The following is a 13,733-nucleotide window of genomic DNA, read 5'->3' as shown; positions in this document are numbered from 1 at the left end:
ATATTCTTCAGTGAACGGGTCGGCTAATAACGCTGTCGTTCTGCGACAGTTGGATGATGAAAAATTTCGCTCGTATCTTTCAAATGTGTCTTAAAATACACTCGAAGTGTTAAGAAGCGTCGTTCTTTCTCTCCCTATCACCCTTCTAGGTCTTCAAATCACTACGCAGCGTTAAATACTGTCTCATATACGAAGCATCCATTTCATCTCGTTCAGAATTAGCGCATCCGTTATGTATTGCAGTTACTCTTAATTTTTTTCCATCCGAATACTTTTCGAAAAACAATTCCGCTCCTCCGCCCAACGCAGATGCTTCACTTGCGACCAGCTAAAACAGCGTTTCGATTCTATGCCTATGAAAATTCAAGATCGAGAGAGCAAATGAAAAGTTGTTGGAATAATTATGAATACTGATGTTATGGAATACATCGAGCGCGCGTCGAATAGAATCCCATTTCGAAATGAATAATTCTTCTCTTTTCATATCATAGCTAAACTAGTAATATAGGTAAATAGGATGGTTGGAGGTGTTCGAAAATGGTAGGACATTTCAAAAGTTAAAGTCGACGATGATCCGGTGCATCAATTTTATCGTTACAGATTTTCATGTTACACGTTTGCCATGAGGCATAGAGTATTCAACAACGATAATGCAGTCCTTAAAATTCATCATTCATCTCTGTCTGGAAAGCTAATTCGCAAGGCGTGGTATTCTATTCTATTTGCATTATTAGAAAAATACCCGTACTCTACATACACTGTTTCTAATCTTTTGCTACATTTGGTTTAATCCCCATGCTTCCACAGCACGAATAGTCGGAAATGTTTTCGATTATCCATAATAAAATAAAAGAAGTAACAAAGTTTAAATTTATTGTTAAAGCTCTAATGAATACATCAAACTGCGGTCGAATCAATTCATTTATTATTTGCACATGACCTCTGTATATTTGATAAATTATTCCTAAATACATTGACACATACGTATTTATAATTAAATATCATGCAATGGGCTGTGTAAACTATTAACTATAATTACTATCGAATAGCTGCTTTTATGTCAACAGGGCTTTGAGACTCAGTTCCGTTCGTCCTCCTCCTCGTCCACCTCCGACCACCTCCAACAATCGCCAACCACCTCGAACAACCACCGATAACCACATCGGGTTGTACCTGGAATAGCAATAAATATTTTCAGTATAAGAACACATCAAAAACATTGCGTAAGGATTCATATAACCACAGGTTTTGTTTTTTGGCTGTAACTTTCGATGCGTTGATCGCAGCAAATTGGAACTGCGCTCAATCGATTTCTCTCGCAAAATCACGACGGAATAGTGCATGAAAGAATTTATTCCGGCACTTCTCAAAATCGCGGAAATTTTCGCCAAAAATACAAAGGGGTTAGCCTCACCATTGGATGAAGAATATAAACACAGTCGCTCTCATGGGCTTTAACGTGACAACCGAAAACTGCTTTGTGAGGTATTCCAACGGTATAGTTGAGAACTTATTGCAGAACATCAGAGAGTTTCCGATTTCGACATGATGCTGGCTGCATTCACCTTCTGAGTAACACAGTCTTCGCAATGGTAAGCCCAAGCCAGTACTTGGCCTGAGTGTACTTACCTACTTGTCGGCGATACAAGAAGTTAATAATGAGAATAAATATCTTTCCAAATTCGTAGCAGAACAATGATTTAATTAGAGTATAGGTACCCGAGAGAAGAATGTATACATAGATCATGAATAAAAATAGACGAGATGTAATAATGATGCAGAGACCAAAAAGTATAAACGTATATGCGGTCCATGTACGACATCGATATATATGATTCATTTATGATTAATACGTGATGCAAACTATAAATTTTATAATTTTCTAGAAAACATACTAGATTATCTACTATAATCGGCGGTAGGGTAGCGTAGGGTAGGGTAGGGTACTAGTGACACGGCAAGAACTAACTAACTGAGGCAAGTAGAGTGGAGGAAAAGGAAAGCTGACCGAGGCGCGACAGTCTGGCCGAGATGGTCAACGCCACGTCGAGGTAAGCGGGAGAGAGAGGCCAAGAGAACGGCCGGCCACAGGGACGAAGTGCAGTAATGCGAGAGCGGGTCCGCTCCGTCCTGGGTGAGGAGCGGCGGAGGGGTTTTAGCCAATTCAAGAAAATCCGGGTGTCTTTCGAAGATTTCCCCTTCGCCGCTAAAAAAAAAAAAAAGGTAGCGTAGGGCCTATTCCTATTTCTACTCCTACTCCTGATTTTACTCCTACTCCTACTCCCACTCCTGATTCTACTCCTCATACTACTCCTGATCCTACTCACGCTCCAACTCCTACTCTATTCAATACTTTAGAATGACATACTCACAGTGCACAAATCCTCGTCCTCCTCGTCCACCTTGTTCTCCTCGTCTTCCTCGTTATCCTCCTCGTCCACCCCCGAACACCTCCAACCACCGCCAACCACCTCCAACGACCACCGCTAACCACCTCGGGTTATGTCTTGAACACAAATAAATATTTTTAGTATTAGAACACGTCAAAAATATTGTGTAAGTATTAATATAATTTTTTATCGACACATTTTACCAAGAAGTTTACGAGAAAATTATAAGAAATTATAGAAATTTCATTAGCGCATTGATATCTACTGAATTTGTGCTCGAGTGAAAAATGAATTGAAATAATTTATTATGAACATGACAAGTTTAACCAGAACTACGGAAAATTAGTTCCGAAGGTCAAAAGTCACTAGGTCAAGGACTTGGACAGCCAGAACCACGGAGCGCTTGTCCCTGAAGTCGAGTGTCACCAGGTAGCGGACGTGCAGCGCAAGAACCACGGAGTGCTAGTCCTGAAAGTCAAGTTTCACCAGATAGCGGACCTGGAGCATAGAAACTACGGAGCGCTTGTCCCGGAACTCGAGTTTCACCAGGTAGCGTACCTGCTTCGCACGAACCACGAAGCGCTTTTCCTGGTAGATCAGATTCACCAGGTAGTGGCCTTTGCGCGCAGAAACCACGGAGCGCTTGTCCTGGAAGTTAAGTTTCACCAGGTAGCGGACCTTAAGCGTAGGATCCAGGAAGTACAGATCCCGTTACTCAAAATCTTCGGAGCGCAGTTCACATCCGTCCGCTGTACTCCGCGATTGTTTCCAGACTGAGGAATTTGGCTAGCTGATTACTACAGATCGATGACGTCAAGAGAAAAAAAAATTTAGGCGGCGTCACTTTCTGAACATCCGAACTTTGGTTTCGAACTTTAATACTATGTATGATGTATGATGATATGATATAATGTATAATGATTTTATTTTTTACATTTCATACAAGAAATACGCACTGTATCTTTCCTGCCGATTCCAGACTCAAGCGGCTAGGCCCTTCGATGGTCAGCTTTTGACTAAAGATGTATTCTCCAGTTGACGGGTCAGCTAATAACGCTGCCGTTCTGCGACAGTTGGATGATAAAAATTTTTGCTTGTACCGTTCAAATGTGAGTTAAAATATACTCGAAGTTTTAAGAAGCTTCGTTCTTTCTCTCCCCATAAAAAAAAAAAAATCGCCGACAATCACCTTTTCAGGTCTTTAAATCAGGACACTGCTTTAAATACTGTCTCATATACGGAGCATCCATTTCATCTTCATCAAAATTAGCGCATCCACGACTTATTACAGTTACTCTGAATTTTTTTCCATACGAACGCTTTTCGAAAAACAATTCTGCTTCTCTACCCAACGTAAATACTTCACCTGCGACTAGCTAAATCAGCGTTTAGATTCTATGCCTACGAAAATTCAAGATCGAGAGAGCCAATGAAAAGTTGTTGAAACATTAATGTTATACATCGAGCGCGTGTCGAATAGAATCCCATTTCGAAATGAATAATTCTTCTATTTTCATATTATAGTCGTATTATTGTAAGTAATCTAGTTTATCTCCTGGAAAATTATAAAATTTATAGTATGCATCACATATTAATCGTAAATGGATCATATACATATATACTTTTTGGTCTCTGCATCATTATTACATCTGATCTATTGTCATTTATGATCGATGTATACATTCTTCTCTCGGGTAGGTATCTATACTTTAATTAAATCACTGTTTTGCTACGAATTTTGGAAGAAATTTATTCTCATTATCAATTTCTTGTATCGCCGACAAGTCGATAAGTAGACAGGCTAATTGTAAATACTGGCTTGGGCTTACCATTGCGAAGATTGTGTTACTGGGAACGTGAATGCAGCCAGCATCATGTGGAAATCGGTAACTCTCTGATGTTCTGCAGCAAATTCTCAACTCTACCGTTGGAACATCTCACGGAGTGCAAACGCACGACGATTTTCGGTTGTCACACTAAAGCCCATTAGGGCAACTGTCATTATATGTATTCAACAGTCAACGTAGGAGGTTTTGGCGGTGATTGGTAATGGTAGGAGGTGGTAGGCGCTGGCAAGAGGTGGCAGGGGGTGGTAGGTGGTCGGAGATGGTACGAGGTGTTTGGAGGTGGCCGGAGGTGTTTGGTATTGGTTGCAGGGGGTAGAAAGTGTTTGGTGGTGGCTGGAGGTGATCGGCGGTCGTCGAGGTGGACGAGGAGGACAAAGGCGGGAGGTGGTTGACGGAGGCGGTTGGCAGTGGACGCGGTTACGCTCCTTCTCACGGGGATGATGGAGCTGATCGACATTTCTAAGTAGTCTCAGGTACTCACTTTCTACCGACTCAATCTCAAGCTTTCATACCGACACTACTTTGGCTGCTACGAATGTCGGTGTGAGCCCGTCAGTTAGAGTCGATATGAAGCAGAACCCTCGTACGCACCTAGACCCACCTGGGCCCACTCGCCCGCCGAAACCGGGTCACAAAAATTTATTTAGTTTTTAAAATACACAGTGTTTGGCAGTACTACGACAGGTGCAAAGTAAGAACGAATAAAATCTATATTTACTTGGGTGCAATGAAGGATTTTGATGTTATTCTCGTGCACAGACTTTTATTCAATATTACAATAAAAGCCAAATCACATTGCCACCTCCTATTTGCTTCAACGGCAGAGCTTCAATAGAAGAAATAAAAAGTCAAGGCAATCCTATTCACAGTTCAATACTGCAAATAATATCATTTCGGTTGGTACTGAAAGCAGTGTCTTCTTTATCGTTGAATTTTGTTTTCCACTTTATCATTCTACCGCTAATACACTACAAACAATCTTCGCGATAGTTTTTTTCCAAACTTGAGTGACATTACCGAAATAGTGAAATTAAAAGTTAAGTTGATATCAATTTGCTACAATTAGCCAATATATTCAGAATAAATCAGAAATCATTATTGAAACACAATTACCATCCTACATGGTACGGTGAAATTACGGTATTTCTCATGTGTTCTCTTTTTACTTTGTAACAGTTCAGATACGCCACTCCGGATTTCCGTCTGCACCATCACCAGAAACATTACTGATTAGTATTGAATTAGCTGTGAAGTTTATACGCCGTTTTTGATGTAGGAAATTGATCGGTATACACCGTTTACTTTTTACGTCAATCGTACCAACTGTTAGTAGTAAATGTTTCTAAGAGAATTGATTCAGCATAAAAATAGATCTATTTATCGACATTAAAATACCTCGCTGTCGTAATACACTGTATTTTAAGTATGTAACTATTTCATCCTTTTTTGCTTTATCAAGTGATTCCGCAACGCGATCTGTTTAGCTTTAAACGATCTCTTGACTTTACCAAGTACTTTGTGCTTGACCATCTGGAAAGCTTTCGTCTTTTTCTTCTCGCGATTTGTTTTGCTGCATAGTGGATTCTGCCTTCCGTCTTTGTAGCCGAATTTTTCTCTTCCATCTTGACCTTTCTGCAATAAACAGTTACGGAGCAACATAAAATTTATTCATTGTTAGAACAATTGAATGTAGTAATAATATTAAACAAACCTTTATGCTTTCCATCCTGGATTGCTTATCATGTTTACGTTTTTTATAAATGTTTTCAATATCTGCCAGTTTTACCAACTCTCCTTTGTTGGGATCCACTTCAAGTGGTCGTTTGATACCCCGTTTAAAGTGAGTCACCTGTTGTTTAACAAGTTCTGCATCAATTTTTCGAAAATCTTCATCACCAAGAAGCCGTTCTACCGAAATTTGGGATGCTTTTGCTTTCTTCTCTGCCGTTAATTCCTTTCTCTTATCAGCTTTCATCTGTGATTTTTTTGCCAATTTTTCTCTCTTCTTATCTATTTTCGATTTTATAGGTGTGATATCAGCTCCTTCTGTTTTAGCCTTCTTATCCTTCTTATCATTTGTGATTTTAGTATCTTCAGTTTCACCTTCATGCTCTTCCTCATCTTCACTGCCACTTTCGTCATCCTCTGTTTCGCTGTTCCCTCCACTGTCTTCTTCTGAATCACCATCTTCCTCATCTTCTTCCTCATCATCGGTTACCCATTCCCCACCGTTTTCTTCATCACTGCTATGTTTTACATCACACCATTCATTTTCATCCTTTACAAAAAAAATAAATAAAGTGAGAGACAAAAGTAATACGAAAATGAAATCACAATGATTGTATAATTTTTTGTCAGTTAAAACATTTTTGCACTAACCTCACTGTTTTCACTATCTATTTCTATTGTGTTACTATGACTTTTATCAAGTAAAACCTCGGCACCTGGTACAAATCCTTTGGCATTTACTTCTCCATACTTTAAGGTATGTAATTCAGCTGTAGCTTCTGTCGGTCTGCCTCGATCTTTTTTGTGCAGTAGATCTGGCATTGTATTTCTGAACAGAGATATTAAAGATCGAGCCGCCATCATGACACTTCGCTCGCGATAATTTTTATATTGAGTTAAATCTCGCAGTAAATCTTCATTCATGACTAAGGGGCAGCGTGAACATATTTCACGACACGCATTTAATCTGCAAAATGTTAATGGTTTATTTGAGGAAAATTTAAATCAGAGACAATTATTAGTTTTCAATTCATTTAAATTATAGTTTCATAGTTGAGATTGAGTAATTACCCAATGGCCATTACGTCTGCAGAATTTCGCTCAGTGACAAAATTATTAACAAGTGTCTTTACAACTGGTTCTAGCACATCTGGAGGCACTAAGTCATGAGATGCTTGTGCAACAAATTGCAGTAGTTTTGTTACCTCTGCAATAATATTGTTTTCAAGAAATTATTACATAAACACGTATCACATAAAATATTCTAAACTTATATTGAATTAGTGCGAAAAATTTGTATTACCTCTTTGATGCGGCTGTAAAAATCTCTGCAAATATGGATAATAGTTGAACAAGAATAAACTGTGCAAGCCTATGAGTCTGGATATGACATCTAAGGTCATTAGCTTCACTTCAAATCTATCATTATTTTTTTCCATCTGCTTGAATAACTTTTCTGCAAAGCCTTGTGGGTCATGAATTAAATGTAGCGCTGAAAAGTTGAACTGTGGTGCTTGTGACTTCTTCTTTTTCGATTTCTATAAGAGCATATAAATATATCAAAATACTGTGATCTATCCGTGACAGATTAATATTGAAAATCTGGTATTCGTCATCTGTTTTGATTACGTTAAAATAAATACGAGCCAGTTTACAAGCTGATCCAGTATTTCGTTTTTAAACATACAAATGCAACATACCACATACAGCTGTTTCACTTTTTTCAGCTGCTTTTCTCTCTTCTTTGATTTCTTATTGACTTTATTAGCCATCATTACTTCTTTTACGTTTGGTTCATCATCACTGTCGCTGTCGTCGCTATTAGCTTCACTTGGATCAGATCCTAAGAAGAACTTGAGGCTAGCGACCATGACTTTGGTTACTTTGGAAAAGCATCCAGTTGAAATGACATTTACAGTTTTAGCATCATTCCAGACATTTTTTTTATACAGTTCAATCATTATATCTATAGACATTTTTGCAGCTCGTGCATTGCTGTCTTTCAACATGGTGAACATGAAATTTTGCAACGTAGTATTAATTTTTGCATTCTTGTGCTTGGAATTAACATTCTTGATGTCTGTTATAATGTGGTTTTCGAGGAATTGTCTTAAAGCTTTATCCTGGCATCTCAGTAGCTGAAAAAACAAGCTCAAGAGTGCAGTTGGCTCCAGAAGTCCTTTATTTCGAAGTAATATTAGTGCCCTGCAGAACGTCTGTAAAATGAAATGCGTTAATTTGCAATCTTCCACACCTGTACACCAAACATCAATACTCTTTGGTCACCATTCTCATTCCAGTGTCCAGAACAGTGTTTTGTGTTTGCAGAATATCCACAAGCTCTTGAGGAAAAGTTGTCAACTCTTCCGAATAGCAATGAGCTACCTACAATGATAGAAACAAGGCAAACATAATACGACGAATTCTGAATGAATGAGTTTTGAGTAATGAACTGAAGTTACATACTTTGGATACTCTTGCGTGAACGGTCAGATCATTAACTAAGTGTTCCAAGGATTTTGTCTTTATCTTATTTCACATTTATTTATAGCAAAAAAAAAAAAAAGAAATACAAAGATACTACTACAGTAATACAACTAAAGAAATAATTGAATGGAAATAAATATTCTTAACAGCAATATTATGTTCCCACTAATCATAGAAAATAGTTAAAAGAAACATGAAAACTGGCAAGTCCACATTAAATACATACATTAAATGAAATCATACAAATAATTCCTAACATTGAACCCAACTGTCTTAGAAATGATAACGATGAAATCATAGCTGACGCAACACTTATATTTGGGACCATCTAAATTATTATCACCTACTATGCTCAATAGTCTTAACTGACACATGGTGGGTATTTGTGCCAATAGATTGGCAGTCAATCCTACTTTTTCGTCAAGAATCGCGTAGAATATCGCGAGCATTCTGTCCAAAGTAAATGCCTTTGGCCCTAACTGTGTGTTAAGTTTGGCAGGTTTTTTAGTCACAGTGTTTCGCCTTTTCTTTTTACTACTACGTTTGACAAATAAGCGTTTGTCATCTTTGGCTGGATTATAAGAAGCCAAGTAAGCAGCTATGAGCATGTACTTTGCATAGAACGGCAGTTCAAAGCTCAAAGCCAATTTTGTTGTAGATTCAATCTCTTGACACAATTTAGTACGTTGCTCAGAATCATCAGTAGACACTCTAAGATAAACAACTTCTAAATTTGATTTTAAAATTCCAGATATATTCCGCCACAAAGAGCGTACATCATTCTTATCAATTTTACCCGATTCAACAGGTTCAACATATTTATCAAAATTTATTTTAGCCATGTACCGTAGCTCATTACAATCTCTACAACATCTAAGAAACACAGATAAAAATAAATTTAAGTAATTCACGTAAAATCCATCCTCGTAATCCTTAGGCTTGTATAAAAATAATACTTTCAACATGTCCTCCCGTGTGTACTGTGGAAAGTGAATTTTAATAGGATTCAATAAACCATTTTTTGAGTAATACTTTTCCCAAACAATGTCACTGACAAAGATTGTGCAAAGATCCAAACCAGTCAGTTCTCGCAACCTCACAAGCGCAGGCAATAAATTCACATCCATATCGCGCAGCCGATCACATTTGTCAAACACAATAACTATACGACGCTTATCGTTTTGTACTGCAATTTGTAGGTAAGTAATAAAGTCCATCATGTTATCGCATTTCTGGTAAACTGTGAAATTATTTTTCGAATTCATTTCATGCAGAGACAAGTCATTTAAAATGTGTTCATAGATGAGTTTACTGCTGTAACATTCAACGCAGTTGATGATGCAAACATTATATTTAAGGTAAGCCAACAGAGATTCAATAACCAGAGACTTGCCACTTGCTGTATGGCCATATACAAAAATGCTTTGCACCATTTCCTCATCTGAAAAACCAATTAGAGAAAACAAGCATTTTATAAGATTGTCTCTGCATATTATTTTCTGTCCGAGAGATTTCAGGCATTTTTCCATAGTTTTCTTCATTGTTAATATTAATAGTCCAAGCACACTTATTAAACAATTGAAAGAGTACAAATTATACTCTCCAACTATCTATTAAAGCTTTCGGCAACAGTCTTTATGCTTTATCAACTCAAAATACAACACTGCTGATCCCAATGCAACTTGACAAAACGCTGCTCAGACCTGAAAGAAAATAACAATAGATTCTGTTTATTATCTTTCGTGGTGTTGAGAATAATTATGCCAATTGAAAAAATGATATCCTTCTGATTGAAATTAAACGTGTTCTGTCAAGCTACATCGAAAAATCAGACCGCTGCTTAAGAGAAATAAAGTGCAGACTTTGGCTGTTTACAATGTAGCCAATTCGAAACAACATCGTTCTGTTGTACCTAACACCACCTATCGCAAATGAAAATTGCACTAGTCTAGGGCAATAATGTCTTTTTGTGTAATAAGAAGTGGTTCTGCATAATTGCTGTTAATAAAGCTTTGCTTATGAGAATAGTTACTATTTATTATAAATTTATAAGCATTAAAGTGTAAAGCTAAGTTCTAGTTTAAGTAGTAAAAATGCGAACAGGACGGACTTACAGTAGAGATTGCTATAAACATCAGCCTTACCTGTGCAAGAAAAATCACCAATTCATCGAGACTTTTGTTGAATGTATCAGGCGTTAGTCGGAAGACTTCCAAAGTTGATTTGTAATGACGGTGTTGTTGCAAGAACTAGATTATCAAGCATTCATTGTTATCTCAGACTATTATGCATAATATATTTATTTCAATGCAAAATATTATATACCAGCTTACCTCGTCTTTGTATGACTCCGGATCACGCTTGATTAAATTTTGCAGTTGAGGAAGATTGTCCGGTAGTTGATTGTTGTGTCGTACCATTTTTTATTGCGGAAAAATTAACAAAATACTGAAAATTATTATTTGGAGGTTATAATCATATCTTTAACCAAACAGAATATTCAGAGTTGAGTCGATGATTCACCCAAATGTGTACACTGTTTCCACATATGCATGGAAAGTCGTTCATTTCTGAGTACTTACAAGTTTATTATTTATTTGCAACCATCCAAACGATATCTAGACGTTTTGAAATAGCACGTGCACGTTTGATGCGTCGTTGTGCTAACCAGCGCTAAACATAACCTACAAATTGTCTGTGACGCTGATTGCAAAACCGAACGACGTTCCCGCCATAGGCATCCAAAGATGAAAGATGACGGAGTCCCGCATCAAACCATCATCAAACACACAGACGTTAACTGAAGAACATAAAGACGGATACCCCTGTGTAAATTTTTGTGACCAATTTTCGGCGGGCAAGTGGCCGCAGATGGGCCTGGGAGCGTAGGAAGGTCTCTCTATCGACTCTACCTAACGGGCTCGCACCGACATTCGTAGCAGCCAAAGTAGTGTCCGAATGGAAGCTTGAGATTGAGTCGGTACAGAGTGAGTACCTGATGTCCACTTAGAAATGTCGATCAACTCAATTATCCCCGCGAAAAGACGCGTAACCACGTCCACCGCCAACCACCCCCAACTACTTCCTAACACCTCCAACCACCCCCTACCAACTCCTACCACCTCCTTCCACCTTCGACCACCTTCCCCAGGGGTCCGTTCTTGGGCCTCTGCTATTCTCATTATTCATCAATGATATCGGCGCTAAGCTTGCTCATTCGAAGCAAATTATTTTTGCTGATGATACTAAAATTTATCTAACCTGCCACCCATCTGATTTAGGAGAAGGTTAAGCCATGATCGCACACGATGTTGGCGTCATAGCCGATTATGCGGCTGAAAACTACCTCAAGCACAATCTTAATAAGTCCAAGGTTTTTGTTACGGGGAGTGGCACGCATCTGAATCGTATCGATCTGGAGGATCTGCCCCCTATCTCGGTTAATGGTACAGTGCTTCCTTATGTTCACGAGGTTCGCAACCTCGGAGTTATTATGCAATCTAATTTGTCCTGGCGTAAACATGTTATGCAAATTTCCAAAAAAGTTAATTTCTCCCTGTATCGTGGCTCAAACATCATCGAAATGCGCTATCGTGCAAACTTAGGGCTAAACTTATTACTGCACTAATCTTTCCCTTATTCGATTATTGCTACTTGGTACATAATGATCTGACTGGTGAGCTTAACTCTTATCTCTAGTGATTGCTTAATAATACAATTAGATTTATTTTTACTCTGCGGCGTGATGAGCGTGTCACACAGTTTCGAAAGCAAGTGGGTTGGCTCACAGTCAGAGTTAGGCGTCTTTACTTCTTAGTTATGTTTCTACTTATGTTAGGTATGTTAGGTATATTGGAAAAAATTCTGGTATTTGCTTCACAGTATACAGAATAAACACTGTCTTTGTGCATGTGGCGCAAACCGAATCTGCCCGTAAGATTTTGTCTATATAATGCTACAAATCACGTTTACACATGCACGTAAGTATAACGTATTGTGATTTTAAGACAATAAATTTCGTCAAAAAATACCACAGAACAATCAGCTAAGTGCTAACTGATTTGACACACCACACACAGCAATTTTAGCTCTAATTGTACGACGTTATTGTCACGTATTCCTATGTATACAATGCCAACCACTCACCAATTGCAATTTGTTGATCCTGGTCGTTCGGTTTTTTTTTCCGATTCACAATGTTATCTGAAGCATGCATATTGGTTTGATAGGACAAAACATGATGTTTCAATAATCAAATTTGTAAACTTGAAAATTAGTCCGGAAAGTTAAACGTCATCAGGTCAAGGACCTCGACAGCCAAAACTAGGGAGCGTTCGTCCTGGAGATCGAGTTTCACCAGGTAGCGGACCTGGAGCGTAGGAACCACGGAGCGCTTATCCTGGAAGTCGAGAAATTTTATTAGCGGACTGACAGCTACCGAATTTGGGGTTGCGCGAAAAACGAATTGAAATAATTTATTGTAAACATGAACCAGGAACCACGGAGCGCTTATCCTGGAAGTCGAGTTTCGCCGCGTAGCGGACCTCAAGCGCGGGATCCGGGAGGTTGAGAATCCGGTACTCGAAATTTGCGGAGCGCGACTCTCATCCGTCCGCTCTAGTGCGCGGTTGTTTCCAGACTGAGGAATTTGGCTAGCTGATTACTATAGATCGATGACGTCAAGAGAAAAAAAAATTTTGGGTGACGTCACTTTCTGAACATCCGAACTTTGGTTTCGAACTTTAATACTATGTATGATGTATGATGTATGATGATACGATATAATGTATAATGATTTTAGTTTTTACATTTCAGACAAGAAATACGCACTTTATTTTTCCTGCCGATTCCAGACTCAAGCGGCTAAGCCCTTCGATGGTCAGCCGTCTACTAAAGATGTATTCTCCAGTTAACGGGTCAGCTAATAACGCTGCCGTTCTGCAACAGTTGGATGATAAAAATTTTTACTCGTACCTTTCAAATGTGAGTTAACATATACTCGAAGTTTTAAGAATCTTCGTTCTTTCTCTCCTCATAAAAAAATTTAATGGCCGATGATCACCTTTTTAGGTCTTTAAATCAGGACATTGTGTTAAAGACTGTCTCATATACGGAACATCCATTTCATCTCAATCAAAATTAGCGCATCCGTGATGTAATACAGTTACTTTGAATTTTTTTCCATACGAACACTTTTCGAAAAACAATTCGTCTTCTCTACCCAACGGAAATACTTCACTTGCGACTAGCTAAATCAGCGTTTCGATTCTATGCCTACGAA

General features: G+C 38.4%; 2 protein-coding genes across 5 annotated transcripts; both read right to left on the bottom strand.

The window, feature by feature from the left end:
* Positions 1 to 4,983: 4,983 nt before the first annotated feature.
* LOC124300951 (protein SDA1 homolog) lies at positions 4,984 to 12,866 on the bottom strand. 4 transcript variants are annotated; one of them, XM_046755472.1, is made up of 11 exons: positions 12,599 to 12,866; positions 11,035 to 11,252; positions 10,786 to 10,900; positions 10,597 to 10,701; positions 8,252 to 8,350; positions 7,666 to 8,181; positions 7,269 to 7,503; positions 7,037 to 7,172; positions 6,617 to 6,932; positions 5,949 to 6,515; positions 4,984 to 5,869 (listed from the first exon to the last, which is right to left on the bottom strand). In XM_046755472.1, the coding sequence occupies exons 3-11, from the start codon at positions 10,870 to 10,872 to the stop codon at positions 5,669 to 5,671; spliced, it is 2,262 nt and encodes a 753-aa protein (XP_046611428.1). In that variant the 5' UTR covers positions 10,873 to 10,900; positions 11,035 to 11,252; positions 12,599 to 12,866; the 3' UTR covers positions 4,984 to 5,668. The 4 variants fall into 4 exon arrangements, with proteins under 4 accessions (XP_046611428.1, XP_046611429.1, XP_046611427.1 ...); XM_046755473.1 differs by lacking the exon at positions 12,599 to 12,866 and adding an exon at positions 11,365 to 11,530; XM_046755471.1 differs by lacking the exon at positions 12,599 to 12,866 and having other exon boundaries at positions 11,035 to 11,530.
* Positions 8,599 to 10,703, bottom strand: LOC124300952 (origin recognition complex subunit 5). Its single transcript, XM_046755475.1, has 2 exons — positions 10,597 to 10,703; positions 8,599 to 10,155 (listed from the first exon to the last, which is right to left on the bottom strand). Exon 2 carries the CDS (start codon positions 9,991 to 9,993, stop codon positions 8,680 to 8,682), a length of 1,314 nt encoding a protein of 437 aa, XP_046611431.1. The 5' UTR covers positions 9,994 to 10,155; positions 10,597 to 10,703; the 3' UTR covers positions 8,599 to 8,679.
* Positions 12,867 to 13,733: the final 867 nt, after the last annotated feature.

The sequence above is a fragment of the Neodiprion virginianus genome, chromosome 3 (genome assembly GCF_021901495.1).
Source record: "Neodiprion virginianus isolate iyNeoVirg1 chromosome 3, iyNeoVirg1.1, whole genome shotgun sequence".
NCBI lineage: Eukaryota > Metazoa > Arthropoda > Insecta > Hymenoptera > Diprionidae > Neodiprion > Neodiprion virginianus.
This window is presented reverse-complemented; position numbering and strand designations above follow the sequence as displayed.